The sequence below is a fragment of the Jaculus jaculus genome, chromosome 2, assembly GCF_020740685.1.
Source record: "Jaculus jaculus isolate mJacJac1 chromosome 2, mJacJac1.mat.Y.cur, whole genome shotgun sequence".
NCBI lineage: Eukaryota > Metazoa > Chordata > Mammalia > Rodentia > Dipodidae > Jaculus > Jaculus jaculus.
In genome coordinates, this window is record NC_059103.1 from 41,390,790 (window position 1) to 41,414,830 (window position 24,041).

Here is a 24,041-nt window from a genome sequence, read left to right on the forward strand (position 1 = left end):
AGGAACCCCATTTCATGGCTGTGCAGTCATACTTCTGAGAAGGATATCATTCTTCCAACCCAAAGGGGTATCAACTCCTTTGCTAAGACACTGGATGGCTTTTGGTTTCTAAGTATGGGGTCAGTACTAATCTAGGCCCAAGTGTGTCTCCTCTTTGATCCCTGTTGACATCTGCCTTGGCGTTTAAAGAAAGCCTTGTAAAGCACCTATGTAATCTGAAAACGTGGCCCTGGCTCAGTCCACTGGCTGACCTGGGCTCTAAACAAGTAGCTTATGGAAGATTGCTGAATCTTGGTTTAAGTACCTGTTGCTGTACTCAGTATCTTTTCCTCCTGCCCCAGAACAGGTGATTTCTGGTTCTGAGGAGGGCTCTAGTGCCATTGGACAAGGGCACGGGAGAGCTTGCAGTCTGGCTGGTCTTTCATCGAAGTGACCATGAACAACTTTCTTAGCCACCTGTCCCCTTCCTCCTAATCCACTGTGAGAAATGACAGTCTGGCCCTCCTAGGATACAGTCTTCTGGGATCTCCCTAAACCCAGCCAGTTTATTGACTCCTGGCTAGGGTGGCTCACCTGGTGCACACCCACACCCTTGTGTAGACCAGTCCTGGGCAGCATCTGGGCTGCTAGCTGGCCTCTTCTGCAATGCCTGAGGTCATGGGCCCGCCCGCCTCTGGAGAATGACTCTGATAAAACCCCTTTTGTGCTGGAAAGAATGAGACAGTCAGGCAGGGGTTAAATGCAGGGTGACAGCATTTAAAATCTCTTGGAGCCAATTTGGGCTGCTCTGCCGGCCAGACTAGATGGGCTGCTGCCTGGGCATCCTGTCCTCAGGCAGAAATGAGCCAAACAGCAAGGGGGCGGGGTGGGGGTGTGCAAGAGAAGGCCAGGCTGGAGTGGTGTGGCTTTTGGCTACAGTCTAGCACACAGCTTCCTCCCCCCCACCACCACATTCCCACGTGGACCTTTTCTCAGAAGAGCTGCCTATAGACTGCTAGTTTCAGAGGACCTCTGGCAAGCCCAGAGCCAGGAACAGTGAAAGGAAGGAATGTCACAGGATTGGTGATCAAGTTTGCTTCTTTATGCCAAAGTAATTCTCCTTTCACTATATGTAGCTAGAATAGCACCGCCATTCCCGCCCCCCCCTTCTGTTCTTCTTTTCTCTAGTGGGTCAAAACCCAGGGCCTTACCATGTTCAGCAAGTGCACCACCACTGAACACTGGTGTAGAGCAGCTCAGTCTAGCCCTTGAACTCGGAGCAGTACCTTCAAAATAGGTGTCTTGGCCCATTTTAATATTACATATATATATGTATATGTATATTTTGAGGTAAGGTTTTATTGTAGCTCAGGCTGATCTGGAATTCACTACGCAGATGCAGGTGGCCTCGAACTCACAGCTATCCTCCTGCCTCCTGACTGCTGGGATTAAAGGCATGTGCCATCACATCTGTCCTGCTATAATTTTTTAAAAAGATGTAATGTGCTGGTTCCTAAGACTTGCACATTCACTTCCTTAGGGATTGAGCCTCCTTCTTTTTGTAAAAAATTTTTATTTTTAAAGGTGTGCCTTCTTTTTTTAAAAAAATTATTTATTTGCATGTGTACATATAGGAATGCCAGGATCCGCTGGCTGCAGAGGAACTCCAGATGCATTTATCACCTTTTGCATCTGTCTCTATGTGGGAAAAAGGCTTTGTAAGCAAGAACCTTTCATCTCTGAGCTATCTCCCCAGCCCTTTTATTTTTCATTTATTTTTAAAAATTAATTAAATTTTTTTTTTGAGGTAGGGTCTCACTCTAGCCCAGGCTGACCTGCAATTCACTATGTAGTCTCAGGGTGGCCTTGAACTCATGGTGATTCTCCTACCTCTGCCTCCCAAGCGCTGGGATTAAAGACTTGCACCATCACTCCTAGCTCAGGATTCTTTTTAACTTTTATTTATTTACTTATTGTGTCATGTATGTGTGTGTGGGCATATCACAGTCTCTTGCTGCTATAAATGTGCCTATACACATGTGCTGATGTTGTGTCTGACTTTATGTGGGTGCTGGGGAATCGAACCTGGGTTGGCAGGCTTTGTAAGCAAGTGTCTTTAACCACTGAACCATCTTTTCGAGGTAGGGTCTCACTCTGGTCCAGGCTGACCTGGAATTCACTATGCAGTCTCAGGGTGGCCTAGAACTTGCAGCAATCCTCCTACCTCTGCCTCCTGAGTGCTGGGATTAAAGGCATACGCCATCACGCCCAGCTTTAACTAAGTAATTTTTTGAAGTGAGATCTCACTCTAGCACAGAATGACCTAGAATTCACTATGTAGTCTCAGGTTGGCCTCACAGTCAATGATCCTTCTAACTCTGCCTCAATCCTCCTACCTCTGCCTCCTGAGCGCTGCGAGCGCCATCACGCTCAGCCCCAACCCATTTTACTTATGTTGCCCAGGCTGACCTCAAACTCCTCTTCTTCCTGCCTTCTCCTGGTCAGTAATTTCCTATCAGTATGCGCCACAGTTAAAGGATTTTTTTTTTTTTTTTTTTGCTTAATTATAGAAGTATTTGAGGAAAATGCTGATTCTGATTGCCTGCTTACTGTCCTCTGCTGGGCTTTTCTGTTGTGAATGATATTGCAAAAGTGACCCTTGGTCTGGAGGTATGGCTCAATGGGTTAAGAGGCTCGCCTGCAAAGCCCAACGACCCAGGTTTGATTCCCCAGTGCCCACATAAAGCCAGATGCACAGCTGGAATTGGTTTGCAGTGACATGCCCATATTTCCTTTCTCTCTATCTCCTTCCATATATACACATAGATATATATATTAAAATGCTCCTTGGGACCAGGTTTTCTTTTGGGTTAATTATTGTTGTGCAATTGTCTGAATGTACCTCGTCACAGATGGTATATATTTTACCATGATTTTTTTTTTTAAAGACAACCTCTGGTATAGCTGTTAAATGCATGAAGATTTTATCCAGTCAATGAAAAACAGGAACTGGAGAGATAGGCCCTGGGATCTATGGGTGGGATGTGTTTGTCTGCGGGCACTGGGAGTGAGGACACACTGATGGCTCTGGAAGCAGAGGCCACAGTGCTTTACCTGAACAGGTGCAGCTTGGTGCTGAGTTTTTAACCTTCCATTTCCCTGTGTGTTGCAGGAAATTTCTTCTGGCTCTTCTACAAGCTCTACCTTGATGCTTGGGGTAGGGGGTGGAGGGAAGTGTACGTGTTCCCATTTTGCTCCGGATGCCATGTCCTCCGGGCCTGCCCAGTATAATGACCGTGAACCAGTGAGAGCCAGCTCACCAAAGCCTAGACCCCTCTTGGGCCACTGGAACTCCTAGTCCATGTGACATCCCCTACTGCATTCTGGTGCAGGCAGGTGAACCTTTGTGGGAGCCTGAGACAGGATACTGTAAGTGTTGTCACTGGGAAGTCACCACTGGCCCTAACATCTTTCTCGCTGAGGATTGAATGGCTGGCCCAGCGTCTGGCCGCCTGCCTACTGTCACACGGAGGCTTCCTCTCTGGGCTATTTTCAGCGGGAAGATATTATTAACTGCTGAGGCATAGTCCTCGATTTAGTGGCTAACACACCAAGAAGCTGTGTTCACTTCATCCAGCCACTGGCTCATATGGCGGGACTTACTCTCCTCCAGAGCTTTCTGCTTCTCCCTGTGGGGTCACATTGGGGGTTCTAGCCCTTGGCTCGGTTCCTAGGGAAGCTGCCATTTGTAGATGTGATAGCTGCTCTAGAGAGAATCATCTGGCTTTTATTTATTTTTTTTTTTAAAGCTCACTCTTAAAGGTATAGAAAACAATAGTATTTATAGATGGGGACAGTTTGTAATAAGTATGGGAACTGGGTGGGAAAAGGAACTTTCAATGGAGTTTAGGACTGTTATTTAAAACAGTGATAACTTTCACCTTGTCAGTTAACAGGAAATATTGGGACAAGACAGGAAATTGCATCATCTCTTTTTTGAGAAGAACTCCAGAACACGTTATTTGAAAGGTAGTGAGTGGCTAAAGAGATGACTGGCCCTGGCCTCCCCCCCCCCACTTTTTTCTCCCCTTCGTTCCCTTATACTCCCATGAGAACTTTTAGGCCATTTTCTTTAAGAAAGAAGTTGTTTGAGAACTTTATGTTATTTTTATTATTAAAAAAATATTTTACCAGAAGGGTCACCTTCAGTTGAAATGTTAACTGCAGCCTTATTTCCCGGTTTACTAAAGAATCTTTCATGACTTTTTCAGCTTCCTTCCCCAAATGGTGAGGCCGAGCAGCTCTTGGCTGGGAGCTCGTTTGGGTTTGGCTGCGCTGTCACTGTCCTCCATGCGGAGCCCCACCCAGTGTAATTAGCTCAGTTTTAACTTGAAAAAAAAAAACTATTATTATTTTTGTGAGGGTTAGGTAGGAATTTAGTCTAGTCCTTTGCCTTTTCACACCACTTAAGCCTTCCCTTCAGCGAGTTTGGTACCCCTTTTCTGTTGTGACACAGGAGTTAAGTCTCCCTAGTTCTAGTGAGGAGAGGATTGGAATTGGGGGGTGCGGGTGCCATTCACAGCCTTTGGTACTGCTGGGTCCTGTAACTGGGTCTTGTGACCCCCCCCTCCCCCGTGTGCCCAGAAGCATCCTCCAGAAAGGGGGCTCGAGTGGAGGAAAAGATAGAGCGAGCATCTATGAATTTGGACGTGGGACAGTGGCCTGTCCGAGCTGCCATAGAGCCAGTTTTGGGATGGAGAGCAGAAAGAAAGAGAGACTGTGTGTGGCTGCCCTGCACTCGCTCTCACCCCCACCCTCCCAGCTTTTCTCCTTAGCGTGCTTTGTTTTGTTTTCATAACACAACAAGAGCCTTGGGGTGTGTAAAAGCATTGTTGAACACTAGCTGAGGGTAACTTGTCCAAACAGAGCAGGGCGCCAAGGCAGAATGCTGTGGGCAGGTGGCGTGCCCACAGAGGTTGTCGGGCCGGCGCCTACCTTGGAACCACCTTTCAGCAGCCTCCACCACAGCTGCCTGGGCAGAGGAGTCTCTCTCCACCTGCACAGGGTCCTCGGAGAAGGTGGTGGCTTCGTTGGGTAGACACACACTCCTGTCCTATTCCTATGCGAGTTCCCATGTGTCTCCGTAATTCCTTCATGTAGCAAATACTTGTTTCCTAAATACCCACTAGATGCCAGGTGCTGTGCAGCCTGGAGGACGGGCATCTGGGCCCTCAGGGAGATCAGAGGCAGAAAAGCCTCGCATGGAGTGGTGTTGAATCAGACTGGTGGAGGGAGGTAGGGGCAGGCCCGCCCCACAGAGGGGCAAGGATGAGCGCCCTGGGTGACTGTTCTAGGCAGGGCTCTTCAGTCATCGTTGTTGACTGCCTGATGACAGCAGTGAGAGGGGGCGGCATGGTGGTAGCCCACCCTGTAGACCCTCCAGGGGAGCAGAGATGATGGATGTGACCGCAGCGGGGGCGGGGGGCGGGGGAGCACCTTACAGGACAGTGTCAACCTCTCGAGAGTCGGAGGGAAGGTGTGATGTTTTCTGAGCCTGAGATTGACTTTGCCTTTTATATAACTCCAGTGCGCTTGGTGTAAGGAGCCCCTGAGGATAAAAGTTCTTTCAATTTGAAATGTGAAGGTCAAGACTGTTACTGAGGCCCAGCGCCTGTGTGTGTGTGTGTGTGTGTGTGTGTGTCCCTAGCTGGCCTGAAGTTGCTTGCACAACAATGTAAGGCGTGTTTACCAAGGTGTTTCATTTCTGTGTTCATCCTGCCCCGTGGGGGACCCTGGGGACCAGCTTGTGAGCTCTGAGAACGTGCTAATTGAATTAGCCTTGTTGCTCCTCTGGTGTCCCACCGGGAAGCAGGGTAGGGGAGCTAGTTTGGCTTGGGACTTAGGCCAAGGCAGAGAGGGAAGAGCTGGTTCCAGCTCCACTTTCACCTTGCAGAGTTGCGAGCCTCTGTCCCGTCCCATTGCGCCCCCCCCCCCACCCCCGCCCCGGCCTTAGATAACCTGACCAGTCACTGCTGGTGGCTCCTGGTTCACTTCTGTACAGCGGTTTGACTTTGTGATCTGGGACCTTTGTTCATCAGGGGCAAAAGCTACACACAGCGTCCAGACTGTCTGTCTGCACTTTTGGGGGTGGGGATTAGATCCCCCCCCCTCTCGTCTTTGCTGTCAGGCACCTAATGAAGTTGGAAGTCGTTCTTTCCCCATAGACCTAAGTGAGGGTCATCTGAGCTGTTCAGCTCAGAAGTGCTTAGGGACCTCGGTAGCCCCACGGCAGGCAGCCTGTCAGACGGCACTGCCCCTCCCCCTCATTAATCAGTAACCTAGAGGGAAAAGAAAGTTCTCACTGTGCTCTGGGTGTGCCTAGAATTTAAAGATAGATGGGCCCCCCACCTCCATCTCTGTGAGGTAACAACGGAAACCACTGGGGGTTATTTCCTGAAAGAGTCAAAAGTCCCCAGTTGGGTTGTCCCCCTCCCCTCATGTCTGCTTGTCTTATCCCCCCCCCTCCGGGGCGTCTGGTGTCTCTGATTGTGTTTGCAGTCCTAGGGGGAGTCCACGTCCCCCAGGTCCTAGAGCCTGGCCTGCCCCTCTAGGCTAAGCACAGTGGGGCTTGGGACTTGGCCATTCGCATGACCCATTTGTGTGACTGACACTTGTGTTTTCTGCAAAATAAGGAGTTGGGCTTGGTCACCAAATTCCTTGCTGATTTGTCATCCTAAGATCTGTGATCCATTGGCTCTTGGGTTTGAGGCTGGGAGGATGGGGGGCGGGGGGGGGAATCTGGGGTCTAGGTAGTTATTATTGGCTTCTTCATTTTAAAATAAGAGTATAATTCTTAGTGTTTATTATCTTGCAAACTCTACAGTAGTAGTGAAAGCTGAGGAATCTCAGCCCAGAAAATGCATAGGTAACACCATCATTTGCATATATTTCAGGTGAGGCTAACTAAGTCTTGTAGAAACCTCCCCTCCAACACACATACCCCAAGCTTCACTTCAAAAGCGCCTCGTTCAGAAGGGCAGGTTTGTTTTTGTTTTTTTAATTATTTATTTATTTGAGAGCGACAGACACAGAGAGAAAGACAGATAGAGGGAGAGAGAGGGAATGGGCGCGCCAGGGCTTCCAGCCTCTGCAAACGAACTCCAGAGAACTCCAGATGTGTGCGTCCCCTTGTGCATCTGGCTAACGTGGGACCTGCGGAACCGAGCCTCGAACCGGGGTCCTTAGGCTTCACGGGCAAGCGTCAGAGGGGCAGGTTTTTGATGGCACATTGAGGGGCACAAGGAGAAGGGGATGAGGGAGAGCCCTCCCTCCCTTTCTTTTTGGGCTGGGCATGGAACCCTGGACCAAGAGCCTAATAGGCAAGAATTCTACCCCTGGGATGTCCACTTCTGCTAGCCCTTTTCTTACTTGTTTTTTCCTTCCTGGAGTAAAAATATTTAACACAATTATCAAGTCACAAGTATTTGAATATGTACCCAAGACAGGAGACAGCAACTCTGCTCTGGTGGCTGTGGAATACTAGCCAGATTGGAGCCCACATTATGTGAGGCTAGAGAGCACTATGAATTATGGGCCACGCCACACAGAAGGGCAACCTTGTACATTGGACTCCAGGGCCTTGTGATAGCTGCCTCTTCCTGGAGAAGGCCTTTCATTGCCTTCCATTCCCTTGGCCTCAGAATAGAAGGGGGGGTGGGGGTGACGACTCAGGTCTAGGAGGTCCCAAGTGCTTTGGGGGTGAAAGGGCTGGGATGGCTGAGCAGTGAGTGTGTCCAGGCTGGGGAGATTAGATTATGGAGGCAGACAGAAGTAATGATTAACTTTTCCAGTCTGCACACTGTCTCCAGACTGTCTTCTGTTGTTTTTCCCTGTAAGTACAGTGTGGCCCTGGCCTGGCTAGGCCCTGGGCTGGGGTTGTAAAGAAAGGAGGAATGAGGGCTGGGAGGGAGCTCACTGGAGAGAGAGGCTTTCCATCAGATCCTGCGCTGGAATTTATTGGCCGGAATGCAGTAAATATTCAGAATGCTTCCCATCCAACAGTTTTCATAATTGTTACGGAGCAGGGGAGCCTGGGGAAGGAGGGGATAAAAAGGACTTTTGTTCCTCACTGTATTTTTCCATGTCTTCTGACAGTTTTCCTACCCTCTAGAAAAACTGGAGTTGAGTTGGAACTCTGTAGGGGGATGGGAGGGAGGCTTTTGGGTCCTGTGACACTTTTCAGGGTCTGGGGTCAGTGTGGCCTGGGGTTTTATTAAAGCAAGGCCCAGGGCAAAAACAGTTTGGATTCCTTGTACACACACAGCCCCCAAATCTGCAAGAGCAAACTAAAATAGTGCTGAACATCTGGGGATTTTTGACCTTTTAGAAATTTGGCTTTTAATTTTTGGTTCTACTTTTTTTTTAAAATGTTAGTGTATAAAGTTATGGGTTTCATTGTGGGGTGTGTGTGTGTGTGTGTGTGTGTGTGTGTGTGTGTGTATTTCATTATGATTTTTTAAACCTTACATTTGAGAGATCTAAAGAGGTGTGCCAGGGCCTCTAGCTACTGCGAACAAACTCCCAACACATGCGCCACTTTGTGCATGTGGTTTTACATGGGTGCTGGGGAATTGAACCTGTGTCCTTTGGCTTTGCTGGCAAGTGCCTTAACCACTAATCCATCTCTCCAGCCCCAAGATTTTTACTAAGCTTTTAACATTTATCTAAGATACACGTTCCATGCAACATCTTGTATGGTTAGTGAGAGATTAAAGATGTGGTTTATGAGAGAAAGCTCTGTTGTTGGAGCGCGTAAATGTTCCTGGGGTCCAAAGTGCTCTCCAGACTGTGTAAAGTGGCCGGTGGTGGGAGAGGAAAGGGATTTGACTTGAATGTCCCTTTTGGACTTTTGTTGCGTGTTGTTCCAGTTCTTGCTGTGTGGCATGTGCAAGAAGTGCATGAACCCCCGCTATGTGGGGAGCTGTTGAGTTATTGTGGGGGTCGCCGTGGGAACTTAACTGGTGGCACATCATGGAGGGGGAAGGGAAGAACCTTGAAGTCAGACTTGAGAGGTAATTAGACTGGGTGCGTACTAAGCAGCAGCCAGAGTGGCCCATTTACTGTAAATATTATGAATGGAGTTGGCTGGGTTGGGAGTCCCCACCCTTCCTCTGAGCCTCTCCGAGCTGGGCAGAGCTGGCCTCCTCAGACAGCAGTGGCTGCAGGCAGCTGGGTACATGTTATAATTTGCATGGCTGAATACGGGGCCACAGGAAGCAGCGTCAGCTCCAATGGCGAGACAGACAGGAGCTTTTGATTTGTGTGTGGCTTCCCTCCTGTGTCCTGTTCTACCCTTAGTTATAGTCTCTGATGGCAACATAGTGCCCCTGGCTGGGGGACTTTTGGGTAGGACCAGTGCAGGGAAGCATGGCTCTACGTTGTACTGGTGACTGGTGATGGAAGCCTGGGAGAGTTGGTGGGAGCGTAGTGGTGAGTGAGGAGCTTTAGGGGGCCAAGCCTGGGCACACACTGGAAATCTAGGTGATGGTAGGAGACCCCGTTTTACAGACTCACCTTTTCCTGAGGGTGATTAGTTATAAGATAAAGAATTTTGTGACTCTTTGATGGGCATGACAAAACCTGACATAAAACCTTCTTTCTTTTTTGATTTTGTTTTGTTGTTGCAAATGAGAAGCAAAAAATATGCCCTGCTCACCAGAGTGGTTTTCTTACTCAATAGAAGGTAGTGGTCACAACTGGACCTGGCACTGCCTGGTGTGTATGGTCCCATTCATGCATCACAGAGCCAGCCAGAGACCATCAGGGCTCAAGGAGACCCTGGGGTTCATTTTGTGCCAATCTTACTGTCATTTATGGACAGGTCAGACTCTGGTACTCCCAACAGGGCAAGCCACTTGGCCAAAGTCACAGATACTTTGCTGGTGAAGAAGCCATTTTACTAGGAACTGGGCCTTCACTCTGGTGTTTTTGCTGGAGTATTTAGAGATGACCATACCCTCAGCTTCCCGGCCTTGAATTCCCAGCTCTGCTCCTTAGCATATGGCTTAGGAGGCTTTGGTCCTCTCATTGGCGTTACTCTGTCACCTCAGGCTTGTTCTGAGCCCTGCAGTACTGGGTATTGGCACTGGCCTGGAACCCTCATCCTTTCTAAGGACAGGGCAGAATGGGTGGTGTCTGATTGACCTCTTCCCAACAACTCAAGAAGTGAGGTGTATGTATGTCTGTAGAGAGCACCCACCTTAGAATGGGCTAGCACCCTAACTTCATGTTGCTGGACTGGGAGACCCGTTCTTAGGATGCATTTACATCATCCACCAAGGTTACAGGACAAGTAGTTTTGACTTGGGATGTCTGACTCTAGCTGGTCAGGTCACCTTTGGGATGTGTCATGGTGGGATTTCTTAATGGGTAGTGGCTCTACCGGTTGAGCTCATGGATCTGAGAGATCACTCTAGCCTTTGAAAGGGACTCCATGACACCCCTTGATCCCTTCTTCCCCCAGTCAAGCCACTACCATGGATATCAGCCGAGCATGAACAGAAGTTCAGCTTACTTGGTGAAGGAACCATGGGGTGGCTGGTGGAGCCCTGCATTATTTCTACCCATGTTCTCAGTGAGGCCATGAGCTTGGCAGATTCAAGCTACTTCAGGCAGCTTTTCCTGTTGGCTATGAGTTTTGATCACCTTTTTCTTGGAAAGGAGACAGTGAGGGTCCTAATTGGCATCGATCTGAGGTGAGACTAGGTGGGGTAAATTGGTACTGGGTGCCCTTTTGCTTATCCTTGTTCCCAGAGTGGCTTGGGTCAGCTCAGAACAGCCAGCTTCCTGACAGGGCAAGCAGCCGGGCAGTGTTGCTGGGTTTTGCTTTGAGATGTCTGATGTCGAGAGCAGGACAGGATGGGGCAGCCGCCAGTGGCAACTGGGTCCTGAGGAGGGTGGACCCTGGGCCCACGGTGGGCGAAGCACTGCAGCAGCCAGCGTTTGCTGATTACCAGCCTTTGTGTATCTGTCTCTGCTCTTGCTTTGCCGGCGTGGAGAGACCTTTAGGAGTAGTGTTTCTGTCCACGTGCTCTTCCTGCCTAGCTATAACATCCGGGAGGCACTCATGGGCCCATGGCACCATTGGGTTTGGCAGAGAAATACCATTTTATAATCCAAGTGCCCCACAGAGGTGAGAGTGGGCTGAGACCCCTCCTTCCCATCTGTTACTCTAGCACCCCCTCCATCTTGGCAGTTGGGCACATTTAACCTCAGTGGGTACCAGCTGCTGTTGCTCTGTCCACACTGAGTATATCTTAAGCTTATCTGTCCCAAAAGATCCAGTTATTGCCCCTCCCATTAGTGCCTGGTTCTGTCTGCGTATGGACGCCACTGTTTGTACACTCCTGTTCTTAGAAATGAATGTGCTGGAACAGTTTTGTCCCTCTGGCCTCAGGATCAACTCCATGATGACCTGGAGACCAAAAATGGTACCACTGAGGCCCTGAACTTGGCCTTTTCAGTCTCCGTGTATTCCTCTTCCTCATCGTCTCACACCTTCAAATTAAATATTTGAAAATGGGGAAGTTCTTTGTGTTCCTAAAATGTGCTCTTGAGGACTGGTCACCCTATGTCCCCGAGGCCCAGAGTGAGAGTCATTCACAAGCCACTTGGTAGACAAGGGTCTAGTCTGTTCATTCATGACCGAGATAATTAACTAACTCCTTGCAGGGAGCTTCTTGCTCAGCAGTTTCCCCCAAGGCGGCGCGGCTCCTATCTTCTCCCTCTTCCCCTTAAAGGGAAGATTTTAATGCTTTAAGAAAAAACGAGGAAAGGGAGGGGAGAAACACCTTAAGAGAATTTTAGGCAGATTCAGCATTTTTCTGGTGTTGATCCAAAAATTCCCTCAGCTGTAATAAAAAGGGAAAAGTTGTGAGCAGGCATCTGATTAGAGAGCTTTTTACAACACAGCTTTTATTTTGGATACTTTAAAATGGATGCATACAGTTTTAAGACAAGCCCCTGTACAGTTTTCTGGGGAGGGGAAGAAGTTGTTGAAAATACCGGAAAAGGTTATAAAAGCTGGGGAAAATTAATGAGGGATGGGAGTTTCATTTTGGGGGCCTTAGCATCAGCCATGAGGGTAAGAAGCCATCACTGGGTTTCCCAGACTTCTTCATTATTTCTGTGACCAAGACTCACTCCTTCAGGCCCTGTCCACATGCCCTGGGAAACCCCAGGAGCCACGCGCCCGAGGCGCCCTTTGTGGGAGACTTGTGGGCTATGGACCCAGTTCAGGGAACTGTTCCAGTGAAGATGATGTTGGGAGATTCCCAGAAACAGACCTACCCAGCAGGGTATTCAGGGCCCATCTTACGTGGAAAGCATGGCTAGTTTCTGGTGCTCAGAAACAGTTTGTACAGGAGTGGGGCGTAGAGCTGCTCTGCTTGGGGTGGGGGGCTGCTGGGAGATGGTGAGAGGTAGAAGGCATGGGGTAGCAGGCAGGGGTCTCCTATGGTACATTAGGCCACTGAGTTGACTTTTACGGGACACCCACACATTGCTGTTTATCTGGGCCAGGCCATTAACCTCAACAGAAAAAGGCTCTTTTCCTGGGGATGTCTGGCAGCAAATTGCGGGGTAGACTGGCTGTGCAGATGAAAGAGAAACCCAAGCATGCTCCCCCCAACCCCCCCAGTAAGCCTCAGGCCCCAGCCTCACCCAGCTCCTCTGCCCCAGAGGCCTGCTTGGCAGACAGGCTCCCGCCCCCTTCCCAAGGAAGCCAGCAGGCCTGGCATGGGGGCAACTCTATCCTGGGCCTCTGCCCCTCCTCTTCCTCTTCCCCCTCCTCCCTCCCTGCTGTCTGGTGCCAGGTTTCTGTGGGGCTAGATGAAACAAAGCATCGAGAGGCCCCTTGGAGGGTCTCTGCAGCCTCCTCCCCTCCCCCCAGCCACTCCCTACATCTTCCTTTCCCTGGCCAGGTTTGTTGTCCCAAGTTGGGATAAGTGAGCCAGAGAGCAGTCGCAGCCAGGAGTGTATTACTTCCGTGGACATTATGGGTGGTTGGTGTGGCCTTCGGAGCTGAGCTCCCTCTGCAAGAAAGTTCAAAGATTGCCAGCGCTCACGAGTTTATTAGCAGTTGATGGATACTTTGCAGAAACAAGTTAATGCCTGATGAGTCACCTTCTGCTCTGAGCCCTTGTCCTTCTCTTGTTTTTCCATATGTTCCTCTTTGTGTGTGCACGCCTGCTCTCTCTCTCTCTCTCTCTCTCTCTCTCTCTCTCTCTCTCTCTCTCTCACACACACACACACACACACACACACACACACAGCGCTTGTGCACTTAGGATGCCCATGCAGTCTCACATATTTGAATTTGAGATACATGGCAGTGGGGGCAGGGACCAGTGCAGGTGGGTTTGGGGTATTGGTTTTTACTGGGGTGAGGATCTAGGCAAAGAAATGAGCTCGTGGCCTCGCCTTTGTGTGTAGCTAGCTGTCTGGGCTGGGGGTTGGGAGGCCACTTGGGGGGTTTCTAGAAGGGACAGCTGCTCTGGGTTTGTGTGTATGTGTGACTGCTTCGGTGGGTCACAGTCTACACATTTGTACAGACTCATTCACGGGGACATTGCCGTCAAAGAGTGGCTGTTGCTTTAATAAAAAAAAAAAGGAGAAAAGGAAAAGGCAATGGAGTGGATTGGTTCCCAGGTCCTAACATGCCTGTAAAATTTGGAATGTTTTGGTGCACTAAAGCTGCTTTGGGTTCCTTAGCCTGCTGGGGCCACAGGACTTGGGGGCCTGAGCCCAGAAACAAAGGCCACTAGAAAATGCCTCCCTCATACCTTCAGGGACTCTCAGAACCACAGGAGTGGGAGAGCGGGAGGTCCCTGACTCTAGACTTGCCTCCCCCGCTACCCCCCCCTCCACACACACACACACATCTTTCCCCCCTTGCCTATCCCCATTTTTGTTAACAAATACAAGACTTCCGGTCTCCACCCTGCTGCCGCAAACCACAGCGTTCCTGCAGCCTGGCTGGGCTGGGAGATTTATGGTCCCCGGTCTGAGGCCTGCTCTCTGCTGGCTTGAGCTCTACGAGGGTAGTGGGAGGGAAGCTGAGGTGGGGGCGCGCAGCTTTCCCCTGCATGGCCCTCCTTTAAAGTGCTCAGAGAGCCTGCTTAGGAAAGTCACCAGTCGCCATGGGCAGCTTTGTGGATGAATACCTGAGTGGGGCTTGTAGGAGACAGAGATGGGGATGAAAGCAGCCTAGGCTGTACAGGGTCCTCTGACGGGTGGGTGCTGGCAGAGAAGGGGCACGTCAAGGATGGCCACATCCATTTTAGACACAGTACCCTCTGGCTGGGCTGGCTGTGTTCAGCTGGTCTGGGTTAGTGCCCATCTGCTTGTTGTGACTTGGCATTTGGACACGAATTTGCCCTTGTGAAGCCTGCCGTTACACTGAGGGTTGGTTTTCTGTCAGAGAGATAGATGGTTTTGCCCCCAAACCACCTTCACCTTTATTTTTACCAGATGGAGCTCTTTTATAACAAAAGGCACTCATCTGAGAACTGGGTGACAAGCACAGAGACTGGAGCGTGTTTGAGACACCTGGCTTCTCAGTCTGGCAGGTCACCACCTAGTAGACCAGCTTTTCTTCTCTGGTGGCGGGGGAGCTGGGGGAGCTGGCCTTCAAAGTTCCACCCAACTGAAGCGTTTGTGATTCTAGGCCATCCTGGGCTCTTGTGCAGCTCAAAAATCTCAAGACTCAGGGTCCTAGGCTGTCTTTGCCCTGCAGGGCCAAGTGGGCGCAGGTGCTGATGTCCTGGACCAGGAGCCAAGGAGAGAAGCACCCCAGAAATCCTACATTTAAAGATGGATGTAGACGCCCCTGCGTAGGAACACTGTAAAGCCTGCAGATAGATAGATACTCCGGCCCACCGTCACCCACTCTTTCTCCAGGAGATGAGCCGGCTGCGGGCGCCCACATGAGCTGTGTTCACACGAGTGTGTATATGTTTTGTTTCTGGGAGGACGCAGGAACCCAGTCTCCATCTCCAACAACCACGTCCACCATTTTGTTTTGCAGATTCCCAACTTCTTCTGGAGCCTGGGGATCGGTCACACTGGTGCGTGGTGGCATACTGGGAAGAGAAGACGAGAGTGGGGAGGCTCTACTGTGTCCAGGAGCCCTCCTTGGATATCTTCTATGATCTACCTCAGGGGAATGGCTTTTGCCTCGGACAGCTCAATTCAGACAACAAGAGCCAACTGGTGCAGAAGGTGCGGAGCAAAATTGGCTGTGGCATCCAGCTGACGCGGGAAGTGGATGGCGTGTGGGTGTACAACCGCAGCAGTTACCCCATCTTCATCAAGTCCGCCACACTGGACAACCCGGACTCCAGGACGCTGTTGGTGCACAAGGTGTTCCCCGGTTTCTCCATCAAGGCTTTCGACTACGAGAAGGCGTACAGCCTCCAGCGGCCCAACGACCACGAGTTCATGCAGCAGCCGTGGACAGGTTTCACCGTGCAGATCAGCTTCGTGAAGGGCTGGGGCCAGTGCTACACCCGCCAGTTCATCAGCAGCTGCCCCTGCTGGCTGGAGGTCATCTTTAACAGCCGGTAGCCACGTGGGCGCGAGGAGAGCTCGGAGCGTGGGGAGAGGACCGGATGGAGCATGAGCCGAACAGGCCACCATTCAAACTACATTGCTGCTAATCTTTTCTCCTGAGTGCTTGCTTTTCATGCAAACTCTGGTCGGTTTTATTTGTTGCCATTGTTTTTTTTTGTTTTTTTGTTTTGTTTTTTACTTCTCAGTCATTCTTGTTTGTGTTTTGTTTTGTTCTTTGAGAAATAGCTTATGAAATGAAACATTGTGTTTTTTTTTTTTGTTTGTTTGTTTGTTTGTTTTTTGGAGGGGGTGTGTAGGTATGGTTGGCAGGACCCCAGTAGGAAAAGGGGAAGCAGAAGTCAGCACCACCTCCAAACACCGTTCAAGGGAATCGCTCCTTTCCCTTCGGATCAGCATTTCACTTGTCAGGAATGGATGTGCGAGCGAGAGTGTGTGTCTGTGAGAATGCACTCGTGTGTGTGTGTGAACACAGATGGGGGAAATGACGTGCTTTCTGTGTTCCTTACGGATGTCCCCAGCTGAGAGGCTTGCTGTTCCAGCCGTGTCTCTCTCGCACCCTTTGGACATGCTCGGTGGGGCAGCGGCAGTACCTGGGCAGGCTGGTGGCGGGTGTCCCAACAGCTGCCAGGTTCTGCCCAGCCTGCCGAGGCCCCTACCCCGCCTCTCCCACTTTTAGGACACAGGCCTATCCACAGGCTTCTGAGAAGCGAGTCTGCTAGAGGCTGAACCAGAACCAATTGCTTCCATCCTTGTTGTGCTTCCGCCTGCCACCCTGCTGCCCTCGTCATGTCTGTCTCTTTTGGCCATCTGCTCCTGGATCTCTCTGAGATGGGTTTCCTGAGGGCTGCCAGGGCAGCCCAGTCACAGTATTGCTCACCCTGTACCCTCTCAGGCCCTTCAGCCTGTCCCTGCCTTGGTTTCATCAGGTTTCTCCCGGACGTGGAAAGCCAGCTCAGCACACTCCTCCCCAGCTCCCCACTGTGCGTTGAGCTCTGTTAGACCAGCGAGGGGCATCCCCTGGGAGGGACCTGCTCAGTAGCCCTCTTCCCACCAGGAAGGGTGCGGTCCATCCTAACCGAAGGTGCCATCCTAGGCTGACACCCAGCTCCCCTCCCATTTCTTCCACAACTCATACACTCGTGTGACACTTTGACACTGTTCTTAGCTCAATGAGCATGTTTAGACTTTAACATAAGCTATTTTTCTAACTACAAAGGTTTAAATGAACAAGAGAAGCATTCTCATTGGAAATTTAGCATTGTAGTGCTTCGAGAGACAAAGGACTCCTAAAAAACCCCGAGATTTATTAAAGAAAAATGTATTTTATGTTATATATAAATATATTATTACTTGTAAATATAAAGACGTTTTATAAGCATCATTATTTATGTATTGTGCAATGTGTATAAACAAGAAAAATAAAGAAAAGATGCACTTTGCTTTAATATAAATGCAAATAACAAATGCCAAATTAAAAAAGATAAACACAAGATTGGTGTTTTTTCTATGGGTGTTATCACCTAGCTGAATGTTTTTCTAAAGGAGTTTATGTTCCATTAAACAATTTTTAAAATGCATACTTCCATTTCTATGTCCTTTAGCTCCGTTGTCTTCTGCTTGGAGGGGAGGCGGGAGGAGGGTCTTATCAGCTCCATGTTGAGTGGGGATGGGGCCCCAAAACGAAGACCTTCCTGTACTAAACAGCTGCTTTCGAGGTCTAGGGTTGCCTCCTTGTTAGATGTGGCTGTGGGGGCAAGTGCAGTGTTTGTATTGGGAGACAACCAAAGGGAGCCTTGTGGCTGATCGAGGAAGGGGGGAGTGTCATTGGGAGACCCCAGAAAGAGTTTGGTTTGAGTCAGGGACAGATGGGCAAGTAGTCTCACAGGGTCCATCTGGTTCTTGCTACCTCCTCACCAGACCTTAAATTCTCACCCTAGGGGACTTTGCCAGACTGGATTCCAAGAAGTGTCCTACACACGTAGGCCCTAAGGGAGTGGGGTGATGGTGGAGGATTGTCAGTGGTGGTCAACGGGCCGAGGCTGCCTTCTGGTCCCTCAATGTGTACTAGGCACTCTTGAGTCCAAATCTCACCCCTCCCTGTCTACTAAATGATAGGTGGCTGACAGATTCAGTAGTCCACTTGTCCCATCCTATCCCTGGAGCCCTTATTGTGAGGCACTTTCAATACTGTCTCTATACCAGCTAACCTGGGGGTTCTGCAATTTGCTGTGTAGCCTGAGCATTTTAATTTTTCGATTCAGGGAATCTTTCTAACTTACAATTTTCATACATGAAGATAGATGTAATTTGATCATAATCCCCTCCCACTACCTTTTGTTCCTTACCCCTTCAGGCACTGAAGATGGGTAGTATAAGTGTCAAAAGATTTTGAACACTGGATCTAGAAATATCCCTCTGAAGTGAAGGGTTAAGGGTTTGGTTATCAGGGAAGAGGGGTGGAAATGCCGCTCAGTGGTTAGAGGTACTTGCTTGTGGAATCTGCCAAAGACATGGATAGCAGCCTTTAACTCCAGCACTCGGGAAGCATTGGTAGGAGGATCGCCGTGAGTTCAAGGCCACCCTGAGACTACATAGTGAGTTCCAGGTCATCCTGGGCTAGAGTGGAACACTACCTTGGGTGTGGGGGGGAGATGGATATCAACTAGACATGGTGGTAGCTCATCTCTATAATAATCCTCAATTGGCTGAGGAAGAAGGATCACAGTCCCAGGTTTGCCTGGCTAGGACGAGAGCCTTTTTCATAAAACTGGGATTTCGTAAACCAGAATCATTTTAGGAACCATATTTGGAGGGCCATTGTGGAACTGCTGATTGCCTTGCTACATCATGACATGAAACACCACCATTTACTGTCAAATCCCTTTTGTTTCAAAATATTTTTATTGATTTGAGAGAGAGAGAAAGAGGCAGATAGATAGAATGGGCACAGCAGGGCCTCTAGCCTCTGCAAATGAACTCCAGATGCATGTGCCACCATGTGCATCTGGCTTGTGTGGCTTCCTGAGAATCAAACCTGGGTCCTTAGGCTACACAGCACCTTAACAGCTAAGCCATCTCTCAGCCTTGTCGCCACCCTTTTGTAGGGTTGTACAACTGAGGAGCAAGCACTGGCAATCCATAGAACATTGATTCAAACAGTCCCCCGGAGCATGATCCCAGGTGGCGATGAGGGGCATCGGTTGAACTGAAGTCTGCCCACATTTACTCTGATTCTCTAAGCTGGTGTAAGTGTAAAATCTCATCTCTGGAGAACACCCAAGGAGGATTCTAATTAACTCCAGGGCGGTAGTGGTTGAGGACCGCTGGGGATGGAAGGGAAATCAGGGAACTGTCAGTCATTTCAGTTAGCACCGACTTGCATGAGCACGTCAGGGAGCTCTGCAATAGTAACAGCCACCTTTTAATAAATGCTTCACCGGGTGCCAGGCACGATGCTCACTGTTTAGGGGGATTGCCATTTAGTCCTTCCCAGTATGCTCTGGAAAAAGACAAAAAAACAAAAACAAAAAACACAGGAGTCTCAGTGACTAAGGAGCTTGGCTAAGGTTGAGGAAGTCATCATCATGCATGGAAAAGTTCAATAGGGAGGGTGACCAGGATCCCAGGCCATGGAGATGTTTATGTGATGGAATCTCGTGTGGCTCCAGCCACACAACTTACTCCCATTGGACTGGCCACTGGAGTATGTCTTCTGGATTTGGGAAGCAGAAGCTGTGGCCTCGAAAAGGATGCTGCAGTTGGGTGTGGAGTGTGGATTCTGGTGGGATGGTGTTGCAGTCAGGTTCACATTGCTGACAGAAATCACCCAACCAAGAGAAGATTTGTGGGGAAGGAAAGGGGTTTAATTTGGCTTACAGACTCGAGGGAAGCTCCATGATGGCAGGGGGAAATGATGGCATGAACAGAGGGTGGACAATAGCAACAGGAGAGTGTGCCAAACTCTGGCAAGGGGAAACTGGCTGTAATACCCATAAGCCTGCCCCCAACAATGCCTCCAGGAGGTGTTAGTTCCCAAATCTCTATTAGCTGGGGACCTAGCATTCAGAACACCTAAGTTTATGGGGGAAACCTGACTCAAACCACTACATTCCTCCCCTGACCCCCACAAACTGATAAGCATACATGATATAAAATGCAATGCATTCATCTAAGTTTAAAAGTCCCCATATTTTTATGAATACTGATGATGTCCATACATAGCCCAAGATTTTTTGTTTGTTTGTTTGTTTTGGGATTAAAGGCATCTGCCACCATGCCCGGCTTTGTAGTCCAAGATTTTTTTTAACTGACCCATAATATCAAAACAAAACAAAAAAAACCCCACAATGGTACAGAATAAACACACTGCAAAGGATGGCATACAGCAAAGAAATATTCAACCAATACAAAATTTAAAACAACCAGGGAAAACATCAAACTCTGTAGCTCCAAGTCCAATAGCTCTAGTCAGTGACAAGTCTCCAAGTCCCGTAATTCTAACCAGCAACAAGTCTCTGGAGTTCTAATTCCACCCCTCCAGCTAGGCTACTCACAGCCCTGGAAAACTTCATCTGGCTGGCAGCTTTCCTTGACAGCCATCTCATGGTCCCGGCATCTCCACTGGGTCTGCCTGGCAACCCACGGTCCATTCTTATAGCTCTATTGGGTCTCCATGCAGGCGTCCAGCAAACTTGCTTCACACTGCCCATGGCCATTTCCAAAACACAAGATTGTGTTGCAAACTCAATTACCCTCTCTTTCCTGCATTTCTTACACTCCATTATACCAGGTGGAGTGCCAATTTGTTAATCCAGGGGGGAATAAAACAGACTTTGAAGAACAGGACTCCTTGAGCACTCAGGCCCCTTCAAAAGAGTCTGCATTCTTCATGTTGCCTCAGTGCAGATCATCTGGCTCAATCTCAAAGGTAATCTCTCAATTCCAGCTGAACAGGCAGCAGTTTGGGCTTAAAAGTTTCTTTTTGTGCCATATACCTTAGTTCATACCAGTCCATTTCTACACAAAGCAACTCTGCACAAAATTTCAGGACATGAGCATAACAGCAATCCTCTCACACTGCTTCTAGGCTAGTCCAGGCAAAGTTTTTTCTCACCCTCACAAGCCAAACCTCACAGTCCATAGTTATTGCATTCAGGCCTTTCAACTCTGACCTGAATAGTCCATCAAGCTGTATTTACAGCACTGCAAGGAGTCTTTTAGGCCAAGGTTTCAAATCCTTCCACATTCCTCTTGAAAATTATCTCCAAAGGGCCAAAGCCACACAGTCGGATGTCTAGCAGCAACCCCACTCTCAGTACCAACTTTACTGTTGCAGTCAGGTTCACATGGATGGCAGAAATCACCTGACCAAGAACAGCTTGTGGGAAAAACAAGGGGGTTTATTTTGGCTTACAGGCTCAAGGGGAAGCTCCACAATGGCAGGGGAAAATGATGGCATGAGCAGAGGGTAGACATCACCCTCTGGCCAACATCAGGTCGCCAATAGCAACAGGGGAGTGTGCCAATCATTGGCAAGGGGACACTGGATATAACACCCATAAACCTGCCCCCCAACAATACACTGCTTCCAGAAGGCATTAGTTCTCAAATCTCTATCAGCCTGGAACCTAGCCTTCAGAACACCTGAGTTTATGGGGGACACCTGAATCAAACCACCACAGATGGATAAGTAGGAAGGTGGGCAGGACAGGAGGAATGGTTAGAAGTCTAACATCAAGTGGTAGCTGACACTTTCCTGCAGAGCAGCCCCCATCCACAGTCATCTTCTGAGCCCCCTCAATGTGTTCAAGGCTATGCTGGGGATTGCTCCCTACATTCTCTACCGTCACAGGTGAACACCACCACCCTCGTTGTACTGATGAAGAAACTGACATTCAGGCTGGAGAGATGGCTTAGCGGTTAAGCGCTTGCTTGTGAAGCCTAAGGACCCCGGTTCGAGGCTCGGTTCCCCAGGTCCCACGTTAGCCAGATGCACAAGGGGGTACACGCGTCTGGAGTTTGTTTGCAGAGGCTGGAAGCCCTGGCGTGCCCATTCTCTCTCTATCTGTCTTTCTCTCTGTGTCTGTCGCTCTCAAATAAATAAAAAATTAAAAAAAAAAAAAAAAGAAACTGACATTCAGACATTCAAAGAGTTGCATGAGGTTCTCCAGCTGGGAAGTGTTCAGGTTCAATTTCATCACCTGTGCAGGTGTAGGTGTTTTTCTTAAGTTCTGCTTTGCTGAGCCCACTGCTCAGTGGAGTCACCCCAGGGATTCTCCCTGGCTCATGAGGAGCCAATCTTGCAGGAAGTGAGTGCTTTCCTCCAGTCCTACACAGGCTACAACAAAGTGACTTCCTGATGGCAGTTAAGTGCCAACTCGTTAGCTGTCAGAGGAACTTCTTGTTGGTCTGCGTGTTCTCAACCCAGCAGTGTGAAGGGAGCACAGCTCAATTGTTGCTGCAGGTGTGTTGGAGACAGGTGGGGTACATACGGGATCTGGAAAGACATAGGCTATGCCTCACATTTGTGAGTTTGGCCATCACAGCTGGATTTTGAGTATTCATTTGGCCAAGTCACCTAGCTTCTCTGAGCCTCAACTATTTTTCCTTTCTTTTTTAAGAGTTATTTATTTTTTATTTATTTATTAGAGAGAGAGATAGTGAGTGAGAATGGGGATGCCAGGGCCTCTAGCCACTGCAAATGAACTCCAGACACATGTGCCATCATGTGCATCTGGCTTACATGGGACCTGGAGAATCAAACTTGCGTCCTTAGGCTTCACAGGCATGCATCTTAACCACTAAGTTATCTCTCCAGCCCTCTTTCTTTCTTTCTTTCTTCTTTCCTTCCTTCCTTCCTTCCTTCCTTCCTTCCTTCCTTCCTTCCTTCCTTCCTTCCTTTCTTTCTTAATTTTTTTTTTTTTTGAGGTAGGGTCTCACTCTAGCCCAGGCTGACCTGAAATTACTATGTAGTCTCAAGGTGGCCTTGAATTCACTGCAATCCTCCTACCTTTGTCTCCCAAGTGCTAGTATTAAAGGCGTGCGCCACCATGCCTGGCTTCAATTTCTTTCTTCTTCTTCTTTTTTTTAATGCTTATTTATTTGAGAGAGAGAGGGAAGAGAGAGTATAGGTGTGCCAGGGCTTCCTGCTGCTGCAGATGAACTCCAGATACACGGGCTACTTTGTGTGTTTGGCTTTATGTGGTACTGGGAAATTGAACCTGGGTAGACAGGCTTTGCAATCAAGTGTCTTTAACTGCTGAGCTATCTCTCCAGCCCTCAATTTCTTTCTTTTCTTTTTTCTTTTTTTCAATATTATTTATCTGAGAGAGAGAATGGGTGTGCCTGGGCCTCTCGCTGTCGCAAATAAACTCCAGAGACATGCACCACTTTGTGCATTTGACTTTATGTGGGTACTTGGGAATCAAGCCCTGACTAGTAGGCTTTACAAGTTAGTGCCTTTAACTGTTGAGCCATCTCCCTGAGCCTCAATTTCTGAAACATAAAATGGGCATTTCATGGCTGGAGAGATGGCTGAGCCATTAAACGTGCTTGTTTCTAAAGCCTGACCACTTGGGCTGGAGAGATGGCTTAGCGGTTAAGGCATGTGCCTGTGAGGCCTAAAGACCCAGGTTTGATTCTCCAGGTCCCATGTAAGCCAGATGCACATGGTGGCACATGTGTCTGGAGTTTGTTTGCAGTGGCTAGAGGCCCTGACACATTCATTCTCTCTCTCTTTCTTTCTCTATGTCTCTAATAAACAAATAAAAACAGATCTCTAAAGCCTGACCACTCGCGGTTCCATTCCCCAGTACCCATATAAAACCAAACACACAACGTGGTGCATGTGTCCAGAGTTTACTTGCAGCAGGAGGCGGCCCTGGAGTGTCCATTCTCTCTCTCTCTCAAATAAATAATGAAAATATTTGTACAAATGGGCATTCCACCTGCCTCATGAGGCCAAGATGAGGATTATTGAGAATGTACCAGTGAGGATCTGGCTGGGGGAAAATTAGATGGAGCTACATGGGATTTTTAATGTCTATTTGGACTTACAGAAATGGAAATTTGTAGTTCAATCTAGTACACGCTCTCGTGGGGTGTCTGTCCAGCAAGGGGTCTGAGAGAAGAGCACCAGTGATCAAATGCTCACATGACTTCTTCGGGTTCAGGATGCCAGGGAAGTGCTGAGCCCCCTCCAGGCAGGAAGCAAGGGCAGCAGGAGCCAGGGCTGGGAAGCCGGGGTGGCCTGGGCTCAGGGGGAGGGGGTGTGGAGGCAGGCCACCGCCTTCCTCACTGTGCTGAGAGCAGCCTGCGCAGTTGCACAGCCCGGGTTTCCTGGCGCTGGAGCAGCAGACCCGGGCTGCCAGCTCAGCACTTTTCCCTCGGCCAGAAGCGCCCCCTCCCTCCCTTTCTGAAAGTAATGATTTTCT

At 49.1% G+C, this 24,041-nt stretch overlaps 1 protein-coding gene across 2 annotated transcripts in view; it reads left to right on the top strand.

Annotated features, from left to right (window-relative positions):
• Smad7 (SMAD family member 7) overlaps positions 1 to 17,186 on the top strand; it is a 28,882-nt gene extending 11,696 nt beyond the window's left edge. For both annotated transcript variants that reach the window (XM_004656797.2, XM_004656798.2), the window contains exon 4: positions 15,065 to 17,186. In XM_004656797.2, the coding sequence (XP_004656854.1) occupies positions 15,065 to 15,603 (539 nt within the window). In that variant the 3' untranslated portion in view covers positions 15,604 to 17,186. The remainder of the gene's footprint in view (positions 1 to 15,064) is intronic.
• Positions 17,187 to 24,041: the final 6,855 nt, after the last annotated feature.